Source organism: Mesoplodon bidens (assembly GCF_964165515.1).
Source record: "Mesoplodon bidens genome assembly, chromosome: 11".
In the NCBI taxonomy this organism is placed as follows: domain Eukaryota; kingdom Metazoa; phylum Chordata; class Mammalia; order Artiodactyla; family Ziphiidae; genus Mesoplodon; species Mesoplodon bidens.
In genome coordinates this window covers 10,685,052-10,709,161 of record NC_138167.1, presented here as the reverse complement: position 1 = coordinate 10,709,161, position 24,110 = coordinate 10,685,052, and the positions used below count along the sequence as shown (strand labels likewise).

General features: G+C 38.2%; 2 protein-coding genes across 3 annotated transcripts in view; one reads left to right on the top strand and one right to left on the bottom strand.

The window, feature by feature from the left end:
• The window catches only part of PLBD1 (phospholipase B domain containing 1), a 55,326-nt gene extending 47,324 nt beyond the window's left edge, over nt 1-8,002 (top strand). Inside the window, exons 7-11 of the mRNA XM_081248527.1 lie at nt 1,643-1,843; nt 1,951-2,091; nt 4,521-4,706; nt 5,385-5,491; nt 7,745-8,002. Of these exons, the coding sequence (XP_081104653.1) occupies nt 1,643-1,843; nt 1,951-2,091; nt 4,521-4,706; nt 5,385-5,491; nt 7,745-7,912 (803 nt within the window). The 3' untranslated portion in view covers nt 7,913-8,002. The remainder of the gene's footprint in view (nt 1-1,642; nt 1,844-1,950; nt 2,092-4,520; nt 4,707-5,384; nt 5,492-7,744) is intronic.
• Nucleotides 8,003-8,707: 705 nt separating this feature from the next.
• ATF7IP (activating transcription factor 7 interacting protein) overlaps nt 8,708-24,110 on the bottom strand; it is a 116,652-nt gene continuing 101,249 nt past the window's right edge. For both annotated transcript variants that reach the window (XM_081248526.1, XM_081248525.1), the window contains exons 11-15: nt 20,261-20,339; nt 18,527-18,682; nt 16,169-16,351; nt 14,498-14,610; nt 8,708-13,315 (exon numbers count right to left, since the gene is read on the bottom strand). In XM_081248526.1, coding sequence (XP_081104652.1) covers nt 12,893-13,315; nt 14,498-14,610; nt 16,169-16,351; nt 18,527-18,682; nt 20,261-20,339 — 954 coding nt within the window. In that variant the 3' untranslated portion in view covers nt 8,708-12,892. The remainder of the gene's footprint in view (nt 13,316-14,497; nt 14,611-16,168; nt 16,352-18,526; nt 18,683-20,260; nt 20,340-24,110) is intronic.

Below are 24,110 nucleotides of genomic sequence, written 5' to 3'. Positions count from 1 at the left end.
ACATTTTAAATACATTTGATAGGATAATAAGGGTAAACTTTTCTTTGTTGTACTAAGCAGTAGATCTAAATGGAATCAGAGGAAAGTGGTCATTGTTAATGTTTACGATTCAAGTGGTTACGTATTTTTTAAGTCCTGAAAGATGCTTTATTAACTGTAAGGGTTCTCTTATTTCTTGATTAAATTTAGCAAGAAGTTTACTATGACATGTTATTTGCTGGCTGACTTTCATACTGAAGTGTTTCACTTTACCCTGATCTAAAATAGTGTGCCTTCCAAAGCTACTCGTGACAGATAAGAGCAAGAAAATACAACTTTACATAGTCAAGGAACATTTGTTTCTCTTATAATGCACGTGTTTCAGGACTTTGTCCCCTCTCTGGGCCTTTTCCTTTTTTTAATCTTAAACTCTAAACTACAGAATTAAACTCCTTGACTAAAGTTTTCTATAAGACAATTTATCTTCTTTGTTCCAGAATTCTGGGTGGCCTACATTTTTTTTGTCTTCAACAAACAGCCTTGCTCTTGAATGAAAGACTACTCCTTTCATGTTAGTATTAGTCACTCACACATATTAAAGAACGCCTGCCCTCTTGTGTCCATAGAGACTGCTACAATAAGGAGTGAATTAGCAAGTTTATCATGCCAGAAGTACAGAGTTCTCTCCTGTGGAGATTTGCTACCAGAGTTTGCTCAAGGCTGCCAAGTATGGCTGTACAGTTCAAACACTGCAGAACAACCTCAGCCCAAGAGCTGAATGAACAGTCATTGAGGGACTTCCCGGTGGCACAGTGGTTAAGAATCCGCCTGCCAATGCAGGGGACATGGGTTTGAGCCCTGGTCCAGGAAGATCCCACATGCCGCGGAGCAACTAAGCCCGTGCACCACAACTACTGAGCCTGCGCTCTAGAGCCCGTGAGCCACAACTACTGAGCCCGTGCGCCTAGAGCCCGTGCTCCGCAGCAAGAGAAGCCACTGCAATGAGAAGCCCACGCACCACAACGAAGAGTAGCCCCCGCTCGCCGCAACTAGAGAAAGCCCGTGCACAGCAACAAAAACCCAACACAGCCAAAAATAAAAACAAACAAATAAATTTATTTAAAAAGAAGACTTGTGGCTCCGCTGATTTTCCAACATTTGTAAAACACATTGACCCAGAGTGTCAAAACCATGTTCACTTTTATAAATGTAGATACTTTTTCTACTTAAAAAAATTATGTAGACTCATTACATAAAATTTGGAAAATACAGAAAAGGAGAAAGAAAGAAGGCATCCGTATTCTTACTATTCAACAATGAATCCTGCTAATATTTCCCCCTAATTAAAAGTTCTCCTGGAAAATCCTAGCAAGTGAGGATCTACTCTGTTCGTCATTTTGGAAACTTGGAATAATCCTGATTTAATGTATTCTTGTCATCCCAAATCATAAAATCTTTCAATGGCAAATCCAGGGATGGAGGTCCCCTGGCACCTTTAGAAACGGCAGTTGAGTAACTGCCACAGAGGGGAACCAAAGCTGGGAGAGGATAATAATAATGGACACTGCAAAATGCATTGTGTACACAAAGCTCTGTGCTAACACTGATGCCTCAATATTTTGCATATGTGTTATGCTGATTTGTATATTCGTGTTTCCTGTAGGGTTTTTGGAGTCTCTGGATGACTTTTACCTTCTCAGCAGTGGTTTGGCATTGCTGCAGACCACAAACAGCGTGTATAATAAAACCCTACTGCAGCACGTGGTACCCCAGTCTCTCCTGGCCTGGCAAAGAGTCCGGGTGGCCAATATGATGGCAAACGGAGGCAAGCAGTGGGCAGAGGTCTTTTCAAAATACAACTCTGGTAAGTGGCCCTGCAGAATAACTTTTAGGCATGTATGTACGTTTAGATCTGGAGTTAATCAGTAGAGCCATACCCATGCCCTGTCTTCATGTCTCCCGATATTTCAGGCACGTATAACAATCAGTACATGGTCCTGGACCTGAAGAAGGTAAATCTGAACTACAGCCTTGATAAAGGCACTCTGTACATTGTGGAGCAAATTCCGACATATGTAGAGTATTCTGAACAAACCGACGTTCTGCGGACAGGTATTTTCTTCATGTTAGAAGTCTGGAAGTCTGATATGTGTGTGTGTGTGTGTGTGTGTGTGTGATGGGTAATATGTGCTGTGTGAATGTATGATGCAGGGAGTATATGGTGGGGAAGGAAGGAGGGGAATACCGTTGCTAGTCACACAGGGAAAGAATGACCAGGGTCAGCACAACATGTAAAACCTGTACCTCAAACCCTTACGTGACAGCATAATCTACCCTTATGCATAGACTGGGACAAAGCCAGGCATTCACAATCTTATGACTACTCATGGTTCCAATATTACCTTCTCTCCTGGGTTCCCAAGTAAAACTTTTAGTTCAGCAACTATTTATGGGAGTGCTACTCCGGCCCAGGGACTGGAAAAGTGTGGATGTAGAATCCCCAACACACAGTCTGATAGGGAAGCAAGGCACCTAAAGAAGCTATTAGAACCCAGAAAGCAAACAGCAGTGATAAGCTCTGGTGTAGCAAACCTGGTGGTGACGCTGTCAGTGGGAGGGATGAGAGAAGGCGGTTCTGGAGGGCAAGGTCACAGCCCAGACGTTGGAAGTACTGGTTTTGGAGTCACATTGCCTTGATTTGACTATCTGTTCCTCAAAATCTTATCCACTCTCTCCAAGCCTCACTTTCTTCATCTGTAAAACCTGACAGTAATGGTACAGGTCCCTAGTCACTTATTTGTAATTACAAAATCTCAAAACTCTAAAACTAAAAGTTCTTTGTTCCTTTGTTTTTTGTCCTAGCTCACTTGTGGTAGCAAAATATGACCTGATCTGAACTCACTCGGTAGCAAAAACTAACTTGAACTATTTATAGTCTCTATTTATTTCCTCTCCTCTGAAGAGAATGTATACATCAGGCTACAGAGTTATCAATGTCTTTGACTATGAGGGGCTCCCCACAGAGACTGCAACATCATCTGTAATTTATACACCATTGCTGTTGTAAAATCTGGAAAACCCTGAATCCTGAAACACATCTGGCCTCCAAGAGTTTTGCGATGTGGGATTGTAGACCTTTGCAATTTTCACAGGGTTGTCATGATAATTCACTGAGATAATTTTTGTCGATTCTTTTTTTTTTTTTTTTTTTTGCGGTACGCGGGCCTCTCACTGCTGTGGCCTCTCCCGCTACAGAGCACAGGCTCCGGACGCTCAGGCTCAGTGGCCATGGCTCACGGGCCCAGCCGCTCCGCGGCATGTGGGATCTTCCCGGACCGGGGCACGAACCCGTGTCCCCTGCATCGGCAGGCAGACTCTCAACCACTGCGCCACCAGGGAAGCCCTAAAGCAGCAATTTTTATTATTCATTTGAGCTATTCACATAGAGAACTATAATTATAAAAGTTAATATTCATCTAGTGCTTACCAAGTACCAGACCCTGTTATAAGCTACTCCATCTGTTTGAACTCATTTAACGCTCACAGTGATCCTTATAAGGTAAGTACTATCCTTGTTCACATTTTATAGATGAAGACACTGAGGCACAGAGAGCTTAAAAAATTCGTATAAGGTCACATACCTAATAATGGCAGGACCAGGCTTAAGATCCAGGCAGTCTAGCTCCCAAGTTGTATAACCTAGGTACACTGCAATAATAAATGTGACTTTTAGCCTGCACTTTCAATGTTGTCTTTATCTCAGTTCTTCCTGATGCTGGCTCTGTGCCCCAGAATCAACAAGGTTGAATGTCTTGTCATTTGTTTTCTCTTAATAACTTCACCCCCGAGTTGGGGAATCCTATAAAACAGTAAGAAGGGAAAAAGGCAGACAAGGGCTAAGAGAATATGGTAGTGGGAATTAATCCCTGAATGGGGAAGGTTGACTGACTGTCCTATAGGCAATACCCTAGGCCACTGTAATCTGAGCTGTTCCCGAAATGTTGATTTTACTAAAGGTGTGTCACATGTTTGACGCCTAGTGACGTTGGCACACTGAAGCTTTGAATGAAACTGAGCCTTTATGAATGTTTAGCGTCAGAGGAGTTAAATGCCTACTGGAACCTTAAAGACCATCTCCCTCACATTAAGAACTCTTCCTTTCCCTCCTCCTGCTAAAAAAAGGGGTTGGGGGAAATGAGGTTAACTGCCTAAGGTCCAGTTATTCAACCCTGAGCCTAGAATTCAGATTATCTTCTGCTTAATAGATTGCTTTAAGAATTTGGGGTGAAAACCCAAAGAATCCTGATGCTCTTCTTCCCCTAATGGAATAATCTAGAGGTATACCGAGTCTGTAAATTTCAAAGGATCTGTTTGATTGCCAGGGTTCACAGTCATTATTTTCTATGTAGTATCATTTTGTAATTACACAGCTGTGCCAATTTTCAAAAGAAAGTACCACGAATGACATTTATTTTGTTTCTTCTCTCTTCCGTCTTCCTCCCTGTCCATCCCACCCTTCCCTCCCTTCCATTCCAAATTAGGATACTGGCCCTCCTACAACATTCCTTTCCATGAAAAAATCTACAACTGGAGTGGCTATCCAATGTTGGTTAAGAAGCTGGGTTTGGACTACTCTTATGATCTGGCTTCACGAGCCAAAATCTTCCGGCGTGACCAAGGGAAAGTGACTGATATGGAATCCATGAAATATATCATGCGATACAACAGTATGTAGCACATTTCTCAAGAATCATTCTTCAAAACTCCTTTGCTTCCCCATGGATAAAGAATCCATGTAATTTTATCATCTCTGTACTAAAAGGAATTATAAGAAGTTATTGAATTATTTAGTATTCAGTTGATACTACGCATATTATACACACAACAAATAGAATTTTGTCCTCTTTTATAAAAATGATAGGGAAGAAGAGTCTACATACTTTTTTAACTGAAAGAGTTATATGTAAAACACAGAAGAAAGAACCCATGTAGGGTACTTTTTTTACCCTACCATCCCAAACACAGATTTCCTTCCAAGGAGAAAAGCAGCTACTAAAACCACAATTATTCATAAACACTTTATTTTTGATGAACAGTATCGAGTCAGATTTGTATTTATTTTGTTTAAAAAAAATGTAGGTACATTTGTCCTCTGTTACCTCTCTTCCATCCGTTCTTCACTGTGCAAGGTTCTTGAGACCAGGCTGAGCCTGGAGCAGGGGACTTGCGGTTGCCTCTTCCCAGTACAAGTTGGAGGTGACTTCTGTATATGGGAGCAGGCTGGGCCGAGGAGGTCTTTGGGGTATATGCTCTGATCATCTGGGCTTTAACAGGTCCAGTTTACTGTGGATAAGTGGATCTCAGAATGGTCAGTGCTCACTCTTTTCCCCATCACTGTTTCCTAGATTACAAGAACGATACTTACAGTAAAGGTGATCCCTGCAATACCATCTGCTGCCGTGAGGACCTGAACTCACTTAATCCAAGTCCTGGAGGTTGCTATGACACCAAGGTAACACGCTATTGGTTGTTTTGTGTTTTTTAAAACTTTTTGTTTTATACTGGAGTATAGCCAATTAACAGTGTTGCTATAGTTTCAGGCGCACAGCAAAGTGACTCAGCCATACATAACATGTATCCATTCTCCCCCAAACTCCCCTGCCATGCAGTCGCTATTGGTTTTTGAATTTAATTTCCACCAGTACCTAGGCCTTTTCAAAGGCAGAGCTGCAGAGGTTTTTGTGGTATAAAATACAATAAGGTCTCTAAACACAAACTCAATTCAGGAATCAGCTTTTTCAGAGATTCTGGTGGTAGGTCCTATTGCCTAACTTCTAGTTCCTGCTCGGCCACTCAGCTGTAAGCCACATAATCCTTTTTCTTTTTTTTTTTTTGGCGGTACGCGGGCCTCTCACTGTTGCAGCCTCTCCCGTTGCGGAGCACAGGCTCCGGACGCGCAGGCTCAGCGGCCACGGCTCATGGGCCCAGCCGCTCCGCAGCATGTGGGATCTTCCCGGACCGGGGCACGAACCCGTGTCCCCTGCATTGGCAGGCAGACTCTCAACCACTGCACCACCAGGGAAGCCCAATTACATAATCTTTTATGCTTCTGTTTCCTCATCTGAAAAATGGAAATAAGAGTACTTGCCTCAAGAGTTGTTGTGAAGAATCAACGTTTAATAGCTATAAAATGTTCACAACGGTACTTAGTGGGTTGTTTGTAAATGTACACAATCATGATGATGATGGTGATATTGTGAGGCTTTAAGGTTTACCAGACCAGCCCAAAGTCCAAAGAACATATTGAGAGCAGTGTGATTTCACGTTACACAGGAATTGAATGTAGCTGAAGGAACAAGTATTGGACCAGATGCTCAAGCAATAAAGAGTTTTCACTATGCTCGAATTGTTAAGTGCTGTAATACGTCTCACAATATAGGTAATAAAAAGTTTGCAGTGGGGCCGAAGCCCACTCATATAGGCTTGTGAGAACCAGTTGTTAAAATAGTTGACACCATGTTGATAGCTTGAAGTGGTGGAATATTTACATCATGGAAATCAGCAAACACTACAAATTGGGGTCTTTTTCCCTCAGAGAGCTCGTTAGTTAAAAATTGACCAGCACACTACTGGATTTGGGATGTACAAGGTTGTGAGTTAGCCATCTGGTTGGTGGAAGGAATCATTCATTCTACCACATCCTTTTGCACTTTTGGCTTGGGCATGTGTCTTTTCATTTGCATCTCCAGTCCTAAATTCTAGAAGAAATCTGTTACAAGCGAGTTAACTGTTCTATCTGAAGCTCTGGTAACTGTAAGAATGCCAAACCCCCCCATACATTATTTTTTCTGTCAGCTTAATGTCTAAACAGAAGATGCTTTAGAATAGTTTGAGCCAAGCTTTAGCCTTAATGACTCTCAAAATGTTGTGTAAGAAAAATTTAGTGGATGTAGCGAGCCTGGCACACATGAAGCCCCAGTGAATGCTTTTGCATTTATTTCTTTTTAATGGCATTTGCAAACATTCAGTAAAGTGTGTGAAAAGTGTTATATCCATTCCAGAACACACAAAGAGAATTACTTGAACTGGGGAGAACCCAAGCCAAGCTTCCATCTGCCAAATTTTACTTTCTTCAGGAGACAAGAGCCTGCCAATTTTTCATCAAGAAAGTCTCTGTTGAAGCATATACTTTAAAAATATCATTTCTCTTGAGCCATTTTGAATATGAGGAAAATCAGAAGTTATGAGACATTTCCTGCTTTCCCCTCTGAGCTTAAGATCTGCAGCTACCCAACGTTCAAGTGTTTTGAAGAACCACGGACCTCACTTTTCATCGAGTTCCTTCTACTTTAATAGTTGTTAGTGTCCTGATTAATAACAACTTTTACTGAGGAATTAATCTATTCCAGGCACTGCTTCAAGTATTTGCTCTGATTAATCCTCATGACAACTCTTCTATGAAGCAGAGTTTTTTACAAATGAGAAAACGGAGTCAAAATACGTTTTGGAGCTAGAATTCCGAAATGAGTAACCCAGTTCCCGATCTCACACTTTTGGCGGTTAATTTAACACACTTCTACTAGGTGCACATCTGAATGCCAGATGGATACAGAAGAGCATTATTGTGGAAGCTTGTAAGATTTTATTTGAAGGGGAGCTAATATTGTGACTTTGGACAAAGAGCAGGAACAACAACTACAACAGGTATGTAGTCTAGCTTTTTCCCAATGGTTTCCTAAAATGCCCCCCTCTTCTCCCTTTGCAGGTGGCAGATATCTACCTGGCATCCAAGTACACAGCCTATGCCATTAGTGGGCCCACAGTACAAGGTGGCCTCCCTGTTTTTCACTGGAGCCGTTTCAACAAAACTCTCCATGAGGGCATGCCAGAGGCCTACAACTTTGATTTTATTACCATGAAACCAATTCTGTAACTTGACATAAAATGGAGGGAGATGAGCTATCAAGGGCACTATTTTAACTACGTTTTCCCATTCAGAATTAGTCTTAATAAAATATATTCAATCCAGTCTATCACTTTCATTTTCTACTGCCAATTTTGTCATTTTTAAAACCAGCATTTACTATAGAGTGGAGCACTGTAGAAGAAAACATTACATATGATGGATGACAATACCGTTTTAGCACACAAGCTTATACACAAGAAAGTATGGCAGAAACTGCTCCCTCGCTCACCAAAATCCATTCTCTGCTTTTAAGCCTGGCCCTGCAGACCACACCTCCCAGGCTGCCTTGGGCAGCTGTGCCACGTGGCAGAGTTCTCGCGAGTGGATTCTTCCCAGGCCTGGCCCCTAACAGCCTGTACTGCTCATGCTCTTTCCCCTTCTCCCAGCTGGATGTGCTTGATGACAAAGCCCTAGGGGGTGGTGGGACCTCCAGTAGGAATACTCCAATAGTGTTCTTTTTCTGGTCATTAAGAAGCAACAGCTGAGTCTTTTTCTGGCACAGGATAGGCACATAATATAGCAAACTTTAATGTTGTCTCCCATTAGTTAAAAGCAGCATATCTAATCTGGGAGCAACTCTGCATAACAAACTTTTCTTTCAAAGCTGGAGAACTGTATGTGGTTTGAGTACTGTGGTACTGTCAAGTTAAACGAACCATACTGAACAGTGTAACAGTGACTCTTAACAAGGTGAAAGACTCCCAAAAGAAAAAAAAAAACACAAGGGCTGAGAATAATCAGAATGAATCAGAGTACACAGGATGTTAAAAACCCAGTAGTTTATTTCAAAGTATAAATTTCAGGCTTGCTGAACAAAATCCCACTACAGTTAACACTTATACAGACAACATTCTACTGTACATTTAAAAAAGAAAAACCCCACAAAACCCTTCAAAACCTAATAAAAATAGGGCAACTTGCTATAGCCCAGTTTCTATTAGACATTAGGAAGGTCTTACATTGTCTTATTATTTACACTTTCAACTGCAATAAAGAAAAATCAGGATGCAAGTTTACTACAAAGGAATTATTTTTATATTTAAGTTTGAAATGGTTGATAAAACACTAAAGCCAGGATTTCCCAAAAGGTGTTTGATTGCCCAGTTACCTTATTTACAAACAAAATTTTTTTAAAAGATGGCAATTAAGTATAAATGATGGGTATTAACTGACCCTACAAATAAAAAAAAATGAAAAACTTATTTAGCATGATAAAATAATTTGACCAGAAGACAAAGCATGTATTTGTATCATCCTGTCCCTCCCCACTGGCTGGCTCAAGGGGAATAAGTTTTAGGAATTGGATAAACCTGCTGCACTAACAAAACTCCTTATAGGAATTGTTCTTTCTTTGTGTGTGTGTCCCAAAATTTTTAAAAAGGGGAGGGAGCATCATTTGCCCAGTAAATAGTAAGGCAGGCAGAATCATACATTGGTTTTAGATAGAGTTATTTTCAATAATCTAATACTGGGACATGGTTTTTCTGGAAATTAAAATAAAACAGGCCGATGATAAAGCTAAAGTAATGAATAAATCATAGGATACTGAAATAGCCCAAGAAGGAAAGTCCCGGAGAACACTTGGAAGTGTTTGCCGTAACCTACTGTGCTAAGATCACAGTGTATAAAAGAGAGGAGGATACCACAGGCATTATTTTGTTAATCTTGTACAGTACTGGAAAATTCGCAGAACAAGACAAAAGTGTATGCAGTATTAACACCTTGCTGCATAAATGATCATTTTGAAAGTGTAAGCAAAAGAGCAAACAAAAAAAAAAAAACTACGTTAACACTTAATCCAATACAGCAAGAGAACTGTATGGTGCGGCCCACCTAAGGAGTTCTGCTGACAGGTGGTCCTAAGATTCCAAGCTCCTTGCTTTAGGTCATTTTTTACAATTAAACCTTTCATTTACTATCTGGCAATGGGGGTCAGGAGAGTGGGGAACACCTCTCTGTGAGGCAAATGGTATCCCAATCAACACTTACCAAGGAAGAAAGCTCTACGCTTCACTTCTCTCATAAACTTCTACTGTGTTAAACAGCACATAGTTTTCTGCATATTTTAAAAAGTGAGTCCAGAGAAAGAGGGATATAGTTACCTCATAAAGTTACCTGTTAACAACAGATGTCTTTGTATGTAATTTATAAATTTACTGGCAAGAACATAATTTTAAAATGTGAGGCTTACACTTAAAACAGGGTGAAGATTACTCTGACAAAGTGCAAAGTAGAGAGTAATAAACATCACAGTTACCTTTAAATGTCATATAAACATCCTGTATTTCAGGTTGAAGTATCAGAAGTTTCCAGGATTTCCAATAAGGCAATACTTACACAAGTATTGTCAGGCTAAAAAGGTAGCAAACTTGCATTCCCAAAATGGGATTATCAAGCTTATTTATAACACTCTGTGAAAAGATATTGTGAAATTAAAAAAAGGTACCATGGAGTGTGAACTGCTATTAAAAAAATCTGTAACCAGTAGCTATTTCTAGTTGAGTCCTCCATTCTCTGTCCCCAAAGAAACAAACCAAACAAAAAGAAAGCACTCTTCAACATTAAAACCTGCCCCAAATAAAAGCCTAGAGTTCTAGCCTAGCACCCATAAGTAACTCCAATATAGCTGTTGCCTATAAATCCCATGGCAGGCTAACTGAAGGAGACCATCTTATAATATCTTTTCCCTCAAATAATCACAAATTCTCTTTGTACCTTCCCTCCACCACCTGTAATAAACAGTTTTATTTTACTGTAGAAAATCTATTTTTAGGGTTACTATTTAAGTATTTTTTTTTCTCTGACAGAAATGACACAATATAGGCTAAAATTATATTTTCATTCTACTGGGCTTTCTTCACCTGATTATATAATGCTATGAAAGCTTTTAAAAAAAAAGGGATTAGTGAATATAAATAAAAAACGTTCACCAAGGGAACCTTTCTAGGCTAGGTAAGCAAATTATTATCAAGTGACCACAAAACCGGTCAATAAAGAACAATTTTGAACGTGGGCTTTCTATTCTGTAGACAGGAATGATCTTGAACACATAATCAACACTGCAACCATTGCAGGTAAAAACATATATACATGCAGATATACGATAGGTGCTCACACACATCTAGAAGATCATCAATTTCTCCCTTTAAAGTTTAATTGGCATGACATTGGCAACTTCTTTACCATCATCATTAGTCCTAGAATGAGTAACGTCTACATAGTTGGTTGGCAAATACGATTAGTGGAAACTTTCTTCTTGTGGTCTCATTTTCTGAAAGCAAAAGGAAGATTTTGGATTTACTTTTGGCAGTCTGTAGGCTTTCTTCAGCATCAATCAAACTTCACACCCAACATGACAGTACACTGACCGGTAAAAGTCTCCAAAGAGTTTCTTTACAACTAGAATGCTTCCTTATTACAAGCCACCGAAGTTGCAAACAAAGCAGCAATAATATTGAAGCCATAGCTCCCGCTTTATAATTCCAGGAAAAATGAATGACTAACTTATTTAAGAAGGTAGGAGTATGAATTCAAATATGATATGGGAAGATGACTTGAAAATTTGTTTCACAAACGCCACAAATTCCTTTCCAAGTATGGCCAACCACACTCTCACCCGCCAAATTACACCAGCTCTCCTGTCTTAAGCTATCTACGCTCAAACACGTACCTGATACCACGTATAGCTGGCACTCATAATGAAAATCCATGACCTCAGCTGAACTTGATTAAAACTTTGAAGAACAGAGATGCACAGAAGTTATATCTAATTGTTACATAAAATGACTCCAAAGGATATACTTTAAAATCCTATCCAAAGCTGACATACAGTAAATCAGACAAAACTTAGCACCATCAAAACAAAGTTAAAAGATTAAGACAGGAAGAATGATAGGAGAATAAAGAAGAAATGGAGCTTTCCCTTTGATAGTTTACTCACTGTATTTTGTGAATTTTACTATTTACTTCCTTTGAAAGAATACTATGCTTTGGGTGATAAGGTACAACTAGAATTGCTTTCATCATCTCTAAAACCTTGTGCAACACAGATACCAAAATATATTTGAAGGAAAGTTTTCTTACACAACGTGGTCCAAAAATAAAAAGCATTTATATTCTTGGAAGAAAAGAGCAAGTCAAATTTTTGGAGTTAAATGTAGTGATGTCACTGATGAGACTATTTATAAAAGGCTTGGTCTAAAATTTACTTGAGGGAGATGAGCTACGTTTGGTGGAGATAAAGGAGAAATGAGGGTGAAAGGCTGTCAGGGAAGAGTAAATAATAACGGACAAATGGCCCTGTTTACTTTTGTCGTTAATCTCTAAGGCACAAAATAAATGGAAAAACCAGATTAGAAAAGGGAGGGCCCATTGCAGATCTTTTTCATCTAACTGACAACCCAGGAGAGACAAAAGAAAAGATGAACAGATCCTTTCCTGTGTTCAAATTAACCTATTTTAAACTATTTAACCATTTTGCTTTTTATTTTTTCTTTGGGTTCCATTTAGATTCAGTTTAAATCACTTATCTATGAACCTACAGATCTCTGAGAAGCAGAATCATGCCAGATACATACCTCAAATCCTTTGATCTACTTACTTCACACTGGAAGAGAGGTAAATTTGAGAATGAAAATGGGAGATTCCACTGCAATAAACATATAAATACAGAAAAGCACAAACACCCACACATATACCCCAGCCTCAAAACGAAACAAAGCAAGGTGCACATTTACATTTCAAAACCTTGAAGCTTGAATTGTTCAGGAAAAGATTCTGCTTTATGGGCTGAGTTTACTCTGATTATAAACAAATGTAATGTATATACACATCTGTCCAAGAAATCTTGCACAGTGTGGATCTTACAATGGGTTTCATGCACAAGATTAAAGCGAGACCCAAAAGTGGAACTTTTGAAGAAAGAGGAAGAGATAAAGGCTCCAAGGTTTAACTGCTCTGGGAAGAAGAGATCACATCCGTTGACTGAGGGTCACAGAAAGGTCCAAAACGTCCATAAATATCCTTGGCTCGTACTGCAAAGTAGTATTTGCTTCCAGATACAAACTGGGTGAGAGTGCATGCCATGGGCAAGGGAAGCGCCTTTACTTCTCCAATCTTCTTCCACTGGGAGGGCACAGTGGCACTGGGCTCCTCATGGTAGGCATACAGGTGGTAGCTGTCGACGGCGGCACAGCTTCTGTCCACCTCGAGGACACTCCAGGACAGCACGATGCCGTTTTGACTCTGCACCCGGGCTAACTTCAAGTGCGGCTTCTGAGGCGGAGACGTGCTGGTGGCCTCTGGGGGCAGGCGCTGCGGCTGCGGGGCTTCTGGTAAGGGCGCCGGGTGCACAGGGCGTGAGGGGGGCTCCTAGAGGAGGAAGAGGCATGCCAGTTTATAATGGCCACCAAGAGGGCCGCTGCTGAAGGCAGAGCACAGCATCCTAGAGAACATTTAGAGGGGCTTCACCTTGCACCAAGGACCCTGGGAGACACCAGACCCCATGCCATTTCTGGCAAGTTCTAGTTGATGATCTGTAACCAGTAACGCCCCGCACAATGAGAGCTAAGGTTCCTCCCACTCTACGTTCGAGGTCTAAAATCCTGAGTTTTCCTTGGGAAACAAAAGCCCTTGCTGATGGAACATCATCTTGATAAAAACTGAAATAAGCATCTACTTCTAACAAAATAATTTATGATTTGATGATCTGTACTACAGATACTTATTTTAATATAACATAACGTTTTTAAGTAACGTGTGGAAGTCTATCATGTAAAATTTGAGTATCAACTCTACTTTCATTTTCAAACTGCTTTTCCATATAAAGACAGCAGCGTGTTCTTATAAGTAAGCACATTTAACGCTGAATGTATATTTTGTTCTCGGTCAGCACGAAAAAGGTGACATTTATATTGGACTGTGAAAGATAGAATTTAGAAATGTAGAAATAGTCACGGACCTTTCTGCTAGTAGGTAAAAGCATGAGCAAGGGCATGGGGATAGGCAAGAGAGGGGATTTATGGGCAAAAACAAGTATTAACTTTTATTTAGATATCGGGTATGTGAAGAAGAACATACACATTTGGAAAGGTAAGTTAAGGCCAGATGACGAAAATGTATGAGGTATGACCTTGGGCTGGTTACTCAACCCCTCTGTACATGAGCTGCCATACCTATAATAAAGGTATTAAATGAAAACTAAAGTTAGAACATGAAAAGATACTTTTTAAAATATCCTTTTTAATACTCAGAAATGCTCTTTTTAATGTAACCATGAGTTTAAAATGGTCTGTTCCACTTTGCATGCCCCAGATGTGGGCCCTTCTTATACACTGTTCACCACCACAAGCAAACTCAATCATCCTCAACCATCATTCCCTACCAACATGTGCTCACAATGCTAAGGTCTACTTTCTTCAATAAACTTCTGGAGACACAGAAGACCTGTCATTTCCTTTTGATATAACCAGTTTAAAGAAAAAAGTGCCAACTGCAATGATATTTGACGGCTTTACAGGTGAGAATTTTGTGAAACCAAGCATCCACACTTACAGTATGCACTTGTGGTGGTCGGTGATGCACTGTGAGCTGAGGTCCTGTTGATCCCAGGGTTAATCCATTGTTTACAACGTATGTAGTTGCTTGAGGCACTCGAACTGTAACACCTATAAAAGAAAATTCAGTGACAAAATCAGAATTCTATTCCAAATTTGGTAGAACACTGAATTAAACATTTAAAATCAGTAAAGTGATGTTTTTAAAATTCAAAAGGAAAAATATTTCTATTTTTCCTCTAAGTCTATACTCAGCTAAAGTATTATCTGAGCACGAGGATAAAGAAATCCTCACATACGCGAGCTACCAAAATAAAATCTACCTCCGTGAACTCCTCAAGTAGCCACTGGAGGATATATACTCCCCAAATGAGAGAGAAAATCAAGAAAGAGGAAAACAGGAGACACAGTGAACAGGAGATCCAGCACAGGAGAGAAATAAATGCAGTCCCTACCAAAAGGACTATAACCAAAAATCCTAGAACGCTGAAACACTGGAGGTAGACATGTACAAGGCAAACAGGTCAGAATGGAGCAGTGTGACTCTAAAGAGAGAAGCCTTGAAGCTATCTTCACAAAGATCTCGGCCGCCTCCAGGACAAGCCAGTTATCCTTGCCTTGTGTTACTGAGGTTCCTCTTTCTTTCCATGCCCTGCTGAGCAGCTGAGGATACTCATTTCATCCAACAGAAAACTCTTCTGACATACATCAGGGCAACACAAGCAGAAAATTTAGAAGCCACCTACGCCTCAACTATATTCCTGCCATATATTCAGTACCGCCATGTACCCTGACTGGGGTGAGCCCAGTTTCCCAGAATTCATTCATGACACTGTTGACTGATTTCCCCAGAGAAAGGTCTTGTAAACTTGAGAAAGCTGAAGCCAGAATATGACAAAGACTCTGCTTAGTTTATTTTCTCCTAGAAGCCATCACCTAATAATGGTATTACTGAAGTTTCTTTAAACAGCTGGATTTGCCCTTGCTATTAAATTTTGCAAAACTAAATATTTTTAGTGATACATATATAGATTGCAAAACCATACAGAAAGACAGAAGGTAAGTCAGGATGATGGTTACCTCTGATAGAAAGGGAGAGGGATGCAGTTAAGGGGGGGCATATAGTAGACTTTGGGATACTGATAAAGCTCTATTTCTTAGGCTGGTGGGGAGTTTATTTTATATTTATTTTAAATATATATATATATTTTTCCATTTATATACACATACATATACATATGGAAATTACAAGTTACCTTTAACATTTTCCCATCTTTTATTTCTCAGCCACTTCCCATACCTTTAAGACTATCTCATTGGAGGCTATCTTTTACCATTATCTCCATCTGGGCTAAGTCACAATTGATCATTCCCACTTTAACTAGGCAAGGTGTCTCTTAATCGAGTACAGACCAACATCAAATAGGGTACTGTGATAGTACAGGCCATAAATAATTAAACTGAAGACAACACCCAGAACACATATCATATAATATACAAGTCCAATTTTTCTGGTTAACTCCCCTAAGGGAAGAAAAATGAATTAATAATAGTTTTAATATGATATTTAGCACTTTTTGCTAAATCTAATGTCAATATAAGCTACTCCAGCTAAGTGCTAAAGAACTACAAGTAACTTGGAGTCATATACAGGAAAAGAGTCTCTTACTATTTGGGGGATTGACCTGCCGAACAGCAGGAGCCTGCATAACAGTTCCTCGCAGGGGAGCCTGAGCTGGTGGTGCGGGGAGAGCTGTATAAACCACTTGATGGTTTGCAGGAGCTCTTGGTACAGGGAGCCTCGTGGTCACCTGAGTTACTGGACGATGCGTTACATTCACGGTGGTTGGAGCTAATGAAAAGCAGAAAAATATATTAAAAATGCAGCAAATTCTATGCTAAGTAAACAGTATTAAATGATAATTAACTTTATACAAAATCTGATTTACTATAATAAAGAGAAATAGAGACAAGCGTCTCCTTTTGTAATCGTGAAAGCTAAGAATGATAGGGCCAATCAAAATTAATATTACTACAATCCAAGCTTCAGAAGAAGAGTACCTCAACCAGGTCCAATGCCCTTCCTACTCTAGTTTAACTAGATAAATAAGCAAGTGAGATGAAGAAAGGGTTTAGACCTTGAGAGTATGATCTTATAGGAGTGATTTAAAAGAGTACATTTTCCCTTCCTCAGTGTTAAATTATTCTTAGCAGAGTGGAACTTTCGGCCCTCCAGGCCTTCTACCGATGGGTATAAATCCAAGAGAGTAACTCTGTGTTCCCACAGTTCAAAAAAACTGGCTATTATAATTGACATTTTCTTCAGATGAGCCAAACCATCTCTTACTCAAAACAATAAAACACCCACTAAAATACAGGCTTCTTCCTTCTCTACTATGGCATTCCCCCTAATGTATATTCCAGAGAGCATTAATGCCTTGAGTGATATTAACACATATTTATCAAAATATGAGTCCTAAATGTTCACTGACAGCATGGAAGTACAGTAATGATTTCAGGAGTTAACAGTTTCTTGTTAATAACTCTCTGAATTAGAATTACATTTTACAAATGACCACATATTAACTATATAATAAAAATCAATAATAAATATACTTTCATATGGAAAAGTGGGCTGTATAATAAAATAAATTTGGAGGTAAACACTGGATATAATAAAGAGATTGCTTAGTCTTTACATATCCTAACTTTCAACGTGAGTCTTTCGAAAGAGGAAAAAAGTAAAGTATACGAGGAGGAATACTTATCTCTTCATCTCCTTATTCCCCATTTTACTATCTATATTGTTCATGGGTTTGCATAATGACATTTCCTTCTAAATTATCTAAATTAGGTGACTGACATTTTAATTTATTTCACTGGATCAAATTCCATGTGAGCTCAATGTATATACCTTAATGAGAAGAGTGCTTATATAAGCATTTTGCAGATAAATCCCTTAAGCAATAGGCTATTTTTTGAAGAAGACAACCTGTCTTGATTGGCTTCCAAACAGATTAGGAGATACAGGCTACATCTTGAAAATGTCTGATTTATAGTTTCTTGAGAGGTAGCAGGTAAAATATTAGTGGTTCTAACAGTAGTGTTAGGCCAGTTAAAACTATTTCTAGTTAAGAATCATTTAAAAATTCTTGTTTGATCAGTCAATTATAACTTCTTGGTTATAATCAGAATGAATCATTACACTCATCCCTTCCAGAGAAACTATATTCATTTCTGCTGTTTCCAGTGGCAGATGACAAAGACAAATATAACTGAACTCTTCTTTATAACTATTCTGTATCAGTGCTGCTACTTAAGACTGTCCACGAAATTAAGTCATACTGCATTCAAAAACATACATTGCCTTCAAAATAACAATGACTATTCTTAATTTTCTGTCTGATCTTTTTTAAAAATAGTTTATAGTTTTTATAACTTATTACTAACATAATTAGGGTTAAAATCCAAGGGAATGAGAAGACAAGCCACAGACTGGGACAAAATATCTGCAAAAGACATATTTGATAAAGGACTATTATCCAAAACATACAAAGAACTCCTAAAAATCAACAATAAGAAAATGAACAACACGATTAAAAAGTGGACAAAGAATCTGAACAGACACCTCACGAAAGAAGATAACAGATGACAAACAAGCACACGAAAAGATACTCAACATAACATGTCATTAGGGAGATGCAAATGAAATACCAATGAGATTCCAATACACCTATTAGAATGGTGAAAATATAAAACACTGACAATACCAAATGCTGGATGTGGAGCAACAGTTCCTCACACTCATTGCTGGCAGAAATGCAAAATGGTACAGCCACTCTGGAAGACGCTTTGGCAGTGTCTCACAAAACCAAACATATTCTTCCCGTATGATCCAGCAATCACGCTCACTGGTATTTACCTAAATGAGCTAATTTTCTGTCTAATCTTTCCACTCAATTTCATAGTCATATTTCACTGCAGGCTTTAAAACTAAAGTTTCAGCTTACTGATTCAGCACATTTACCTGTAGGTAGTAAGTGTATGGTTGTCTGAGATGGTCCACTTGTTGGCACCCCAGATGGCTGAAGAGGCGGTGCTGGCTGGATGGGTTGCAGTGGTCGAGATATAGGCTGAGAAGAGCTCATGGCTGACACAGGAGTGTGATTTATCTTTTTAGGGTCTGTTAATTAAAAGCGAGACAATATGATTATTGATAGAAAAAAATTAGGAATACAAGTTTATCCTTGCCATTCAGTCACATTTACCCCTAAGAGAACAATTTCTTTGTATTTTAATTAAGTGTACTTTTGCCAATTTGAAAACCAAGTCAGGACCTTAAACAACTCACTGTTGGCTCTATCACAGATTCTAATTCACATTTAAAGAAAACACAGTTTTACTTTTTTTTTTTAATGAAAGAATCCTACTTCTAACTCAATACAACAAATTTAAGGCTTTAGCAACTGCTACTTTAATACTTGAGTGTTGATGAAGAACAATGCACTTTAGATGGGAGAATTTAAGTAACACTCAGTGGTGGGGCAATGGAAAGAGACTCCAAGAGGCAGGGGAGACAGAAAGGCAACTGGCAAGAGCACTGATAACAAACTTTGCTCACTTTACTTTTTTATCTAGAACCAGCCTTACCTGTGTCTTCTCAAAAATAACCTGTATTTATTTTTGTGCTCTAGAAAATTCCTTCCATTAAGATTTCTCTATTAAAAAAAATAGTAAAAGCAATACAGAAAATCTGAAACTTTTAAACAATAATCAGACGGGCATGAATTCAACCCTGACAAATGATGGCACAAACCTTCCAATTTTACATCAGTTTTATACAAAAAAAAAAAAAAATTGACTTTAATGTCACATAATGAATTGTATAGCTACTTAATTTTGTTTTCCTAAAACCAACTTAACTATCTTATTCCCTAAAATGTAATTTTTAAAAATCTTTAGTTTTTAAAAAAATTTAATGTCTTTAAGGTAAAATAATTAGCACCTGATCCTATTAGATTTTCCACATGTATTATATAATTACCACCACAAAGTTTTACAAATATGTCTGTGAACAGTTATTCTCAAATAAGTTTGAGAAATACTTTATAGCTTGAATCATTCTTGGAGATTTACACTGTAAATTAGCATAGCAAAGGCTCAGAGAAATCTGTATTAAGGAAAAAATCCATATAATTTTAACTCAGCATTTTCCAAACATATTTAACCATGAACTTTTATTCACAGAACACCTATTAACACTGTGGAAGAACAACTGGGAATATTGATTAATATCTAACCAATATAATTTCTAAATATTATAACTCAGAATAATATTGAGAATTCTGGGTGTGCATGGTTTTTAACATTACTTTCATTTAACATCGACATTAAAATACACACACACACGGAAAAAGCATTTAATTTAAAGTCAAAAGACTTGGGTTTAATTTGCACTCTGAATCTATCCTCAACTCTAAAATGAGCAATATAGGGTTATTGTAAGGATCAAGTGAAGTAACAGATAAGAAAGGACAGGTGTTCCACAGTCAAATATGCTCCTAGTTGCTCTGTTTTCCTTTATTCCTTGTTCATATACATTCAAGATTTGATTTCTATTTTTTAATTCTAATCTTAAAAACCCTCTTTCTAAAAAGGACACAAATAATGGGGTAGAGATCTGTATTCACTGAATATAATGGATTAAGAGAGAAAAATGGTATCAAAGCATTCCTTAGTATGATTACTTATAGTTAAGTACCTTGTGAAGCTCCACTCTCTTCATCATCCATTGTCAGATCAATGACCCCACCTGAATCGTTGCCTGTGGCTTTTCCACTCTGAAAAAACAAAACATCTGCATTTTGCAAAGGAAACTCTGGCAGACATAAGGAAAATAAAATAATAGTGAGGGGAAACAAGGATAATGCATAGCCTGGTTCAATCTGGACACCTAAATGGCTTTACCTGAAGAAAGAGTGTGTGTCAGATAAATGACCCAAGGATACTCATGAGCTAAATATCTGCCACATAAAAAATAACTTTGAAATCTTTTCACAATAAATTCTTTTTTTTAAAAAATTACACTGTCAATTGCATAGAGCTATTAAGGTGACGATCAAGTGCGTTAAGTGATTAAATGTAAACAATTCATTTTCTTTTTTTTTAACTTTTTCTCTTTTTTTTTTTTTTGATGTGGATCATTTTTAAAGCCTTTGCTGAGTCTGTTACAATATTGCCTCTGTTTTACGCCTTGGTTTTTGGCCCCGAGGCATGTGGGATCCCATCTCCCCGACGAGGGATTGAACCCACACCCCGCGCACTGGAAGGCGAAGTCTCAACCACTGGACTGTCAGTAAAGTCCCATACAATCCATTTTCTAACATTTAAATGTTGACCAATCCTATACTAAATTATCAACGTTAATTCACAAAAACACCGAAGGCAACTTTAAAGCCAGAATTAGGTTACATAAAATATTTTTTTCCCTGAAGAATGCTGTCGTATGATAGGATATGATATGCTATAATCAACTGCCATCTAATTTGACTGAAGTCCACCCACTGTCCAAAATCATTAGAAGTGTAATTTAAAAATTTTTTAACTATATAATAGCAACAAAAAAGGAAAGCAGTACAAAACAGACCTAACAAGCCAAGATCTTCAAGTCAAAAAGACTGAGTGCATCTTTTAGTTCCAACACATACAAGCTATGTGAATTTATGTTAAAAGGACATTTCCTCAACTTCCAAAATTTGGATATGAAGTCTATTATAAGGATTAATCCAAATATGCATACAAAGAGCTTAACACCAGGCATGATACATGGTAACTGCTTAATAAATGCTAATCATAATTACTTTATGATATATCAACTCCAAATGATTAAGGCTTTCATCTATAAAACTCCAATTTTGCAAAATTAAAGAAAATAATTCTTTGATGTTAGATATTCAGGCCAAATCCAAACACAGTGATGTAATTCTAAACCTTACACTTATAAACATTTCTTTGATAATGACTTCATAGAAAATGACTTGTTTACAAACATCACAAATCTGAAAAATCCAAAATGAAAAGTTGAAGAATATAACAGAATCCACTTGCTACAACAGATCTATAAGGTCCACTTTTCAAAATAAGGTCCACTTTTAAAATTAAGTTTTAAATTCATCAAAAATTACTATACAAACATGCAAACATATGAAAAACAGGAAGACAACAGAAAAATTAAGAGTATTAAAAAATCAACACAAAATAAATGTAGGAAAAAAGTACTCAGAAACAAAAAAATAGATGACATATTTTTAAAGTTACAGAACAGCGGACCTAAATTCAACCATATCAACGACTATACTAACTAAATGGAATGAAATTTTTCCTATCAAAATTAGGGATTGTCAGATTAAATAATATATCAAGAAATCAAGAAATAACTAGTTTTCTTCTCCTAGATACTCACTTTAAATACAAATACACAAACACACTAAAAAAAGCAAGCATAAAAAAACTGTTGTAATCACACTAATGTTAGACAACATATAAAGAGGTAAACCTTATAACGATAAGTCAATTTGTCTATTTCTTTTATTGTTTTCACTCACGTTTTGATGCTCTATTATTATAATATGCTCTATTATAAGGTGCATATTTTTCTATAATGTATAATCTAATAGGAAGAGAAGATCTATAATCAATGATCTAATCTACATTATATTTATTTATAACCTGACTGATAAAATTCATCTATTATCACATACTACAGGTAGTTTCCTGGTTATATTTTCTTCTTGAGAAATAAAATTGAATTATTTCAGTAACTATTAACAGCAATTATAAGACAGTCATGATAGCTGGCACTTTTCCCATCAGGCTCTGTGCTAAGTGTTTTATCAATACATTCATTAACAAATTTAATCTTTACAATAATCCTGAGGTTGAGACCAGCATTAGCCGTATTTTATAAGTAAGAAATCAAGGTGTTAGATAACTTATTCAAGGCTTACACATTATTAAGTGACAGGAGCCACTGTCTGACTCTAGAGCTTATTATTTCTATGCCACTATGTGCAAATTTATATATCTTCACATTTTTTCTGCCATCAATTCTGAGAAAACGTATGTAATCAGAGACATTACATGCCTGTATCTGCATTTACACACATTACAGAATTACTCAATCTGAAACGATTAAAAAACACTTTAGGGCTTTCCTGGTGGCGCAGTGGTTGAGAGTCCACCTGCCGATGCAGGGAACAGGATTCGTGCCCCGGTCCGGGAGGATCCCACATGCCACGGTGCGGCTGGGCCCGTGAGCCATGGCCACTGAGCCTGCACGTCCAGAGCCTGTGCTCCGCAACGGGAGAGGCCACAACAGTGAGAGGCCCGCGTACCACAAAAAAAAAAAAAAAAGAAAAGAAAGGAAAAAAAAAGGGCTTCCCTGGTGGCGCAGTGGTTGAGAGTCCGCCTGCCGATGCCGGGGACGCAGGTTTGTGCCCCGGTCCGGGAAGATCCCACATGCCGTGGAGCGGCTGGGCCCGTGAGCCATGGCCGCTGAGCCTGCACGTCCGGAGCCTGTGCTCCGCAACGAGAAGGGCCACAACGGTGAGAGGCCCGCGTACCGCAAAAACAACAACAACAACAAAAAAGTTACTTAATCATGTGTCCTTCCCCCAAATGAGACCACTCTCATTAAGTGAACACTAAGAAAATTTCAAGAAAGCAAAGATACTGGCTTTGTAGGGTTTGGGGGTTTGTTTTGTTTTGTTTTGTTTACTGAAACAAATAACATGACATATTTGAAAGGCAATAACTAGAACATATTTGAAAGGCTAGAGTAGGGCACTTCAACAATTGCAAGGGAAGTTATTAATACAGAAGACCTGGTTGTTCACTCCACACACCTCTCCAAGGGGACCTGGGAACTACAGTCAGGCTTGGTTGGCTACCAGGAATGTGACGCTTAGAAAGTTTACATTAATAAATGATAATTTTCTTATGTACACCTTAAACAGCGTCATACTGGCTTATCAGGATTGACTTGCACAAACATCAAGTTTGACGATGCACACCTGGTTTCATTGTTGGGGTCCTGAGTTTTGACTGCCATGGCTGGTTACAAAGAAAGACGCAGCTGTATAGTCAGCTCAGACCCTGATACTCAGTCAGGCTTCTCTGGGCAAAGACTATTGGCACATGTCCCTGCAGTTAATAACCAGAGAGACAGCACATCCTGTGCAGTGCCGGATAGGAGAGAACATGGAAGCCTCAGCCTGACCGCACTTAATCCCACTTGATGCATATTTTTTTCCTGCTGTTTTTGCTCTCTACCTTTTGCTGTGATAAACCATGACCATGAGTATAACCTGTCACAGGTCTTATAAGTACTCATAGCAAATCAACAAAATTGAGGCTGATCTTGAGTCCCTCAAAAAAGTAATATAAAACTACAGATGCGGCAGAAAAATATTTGTATACTGTTTTACAACATATGATGATACTTCGAATAAATAATTTTTTTCACCATATGAAATATATTAGTAATGTACTGTATGAAATGAGATCTATGAATAAAATATGTAGTAATAACTCATTATATGGAATATGTTAAT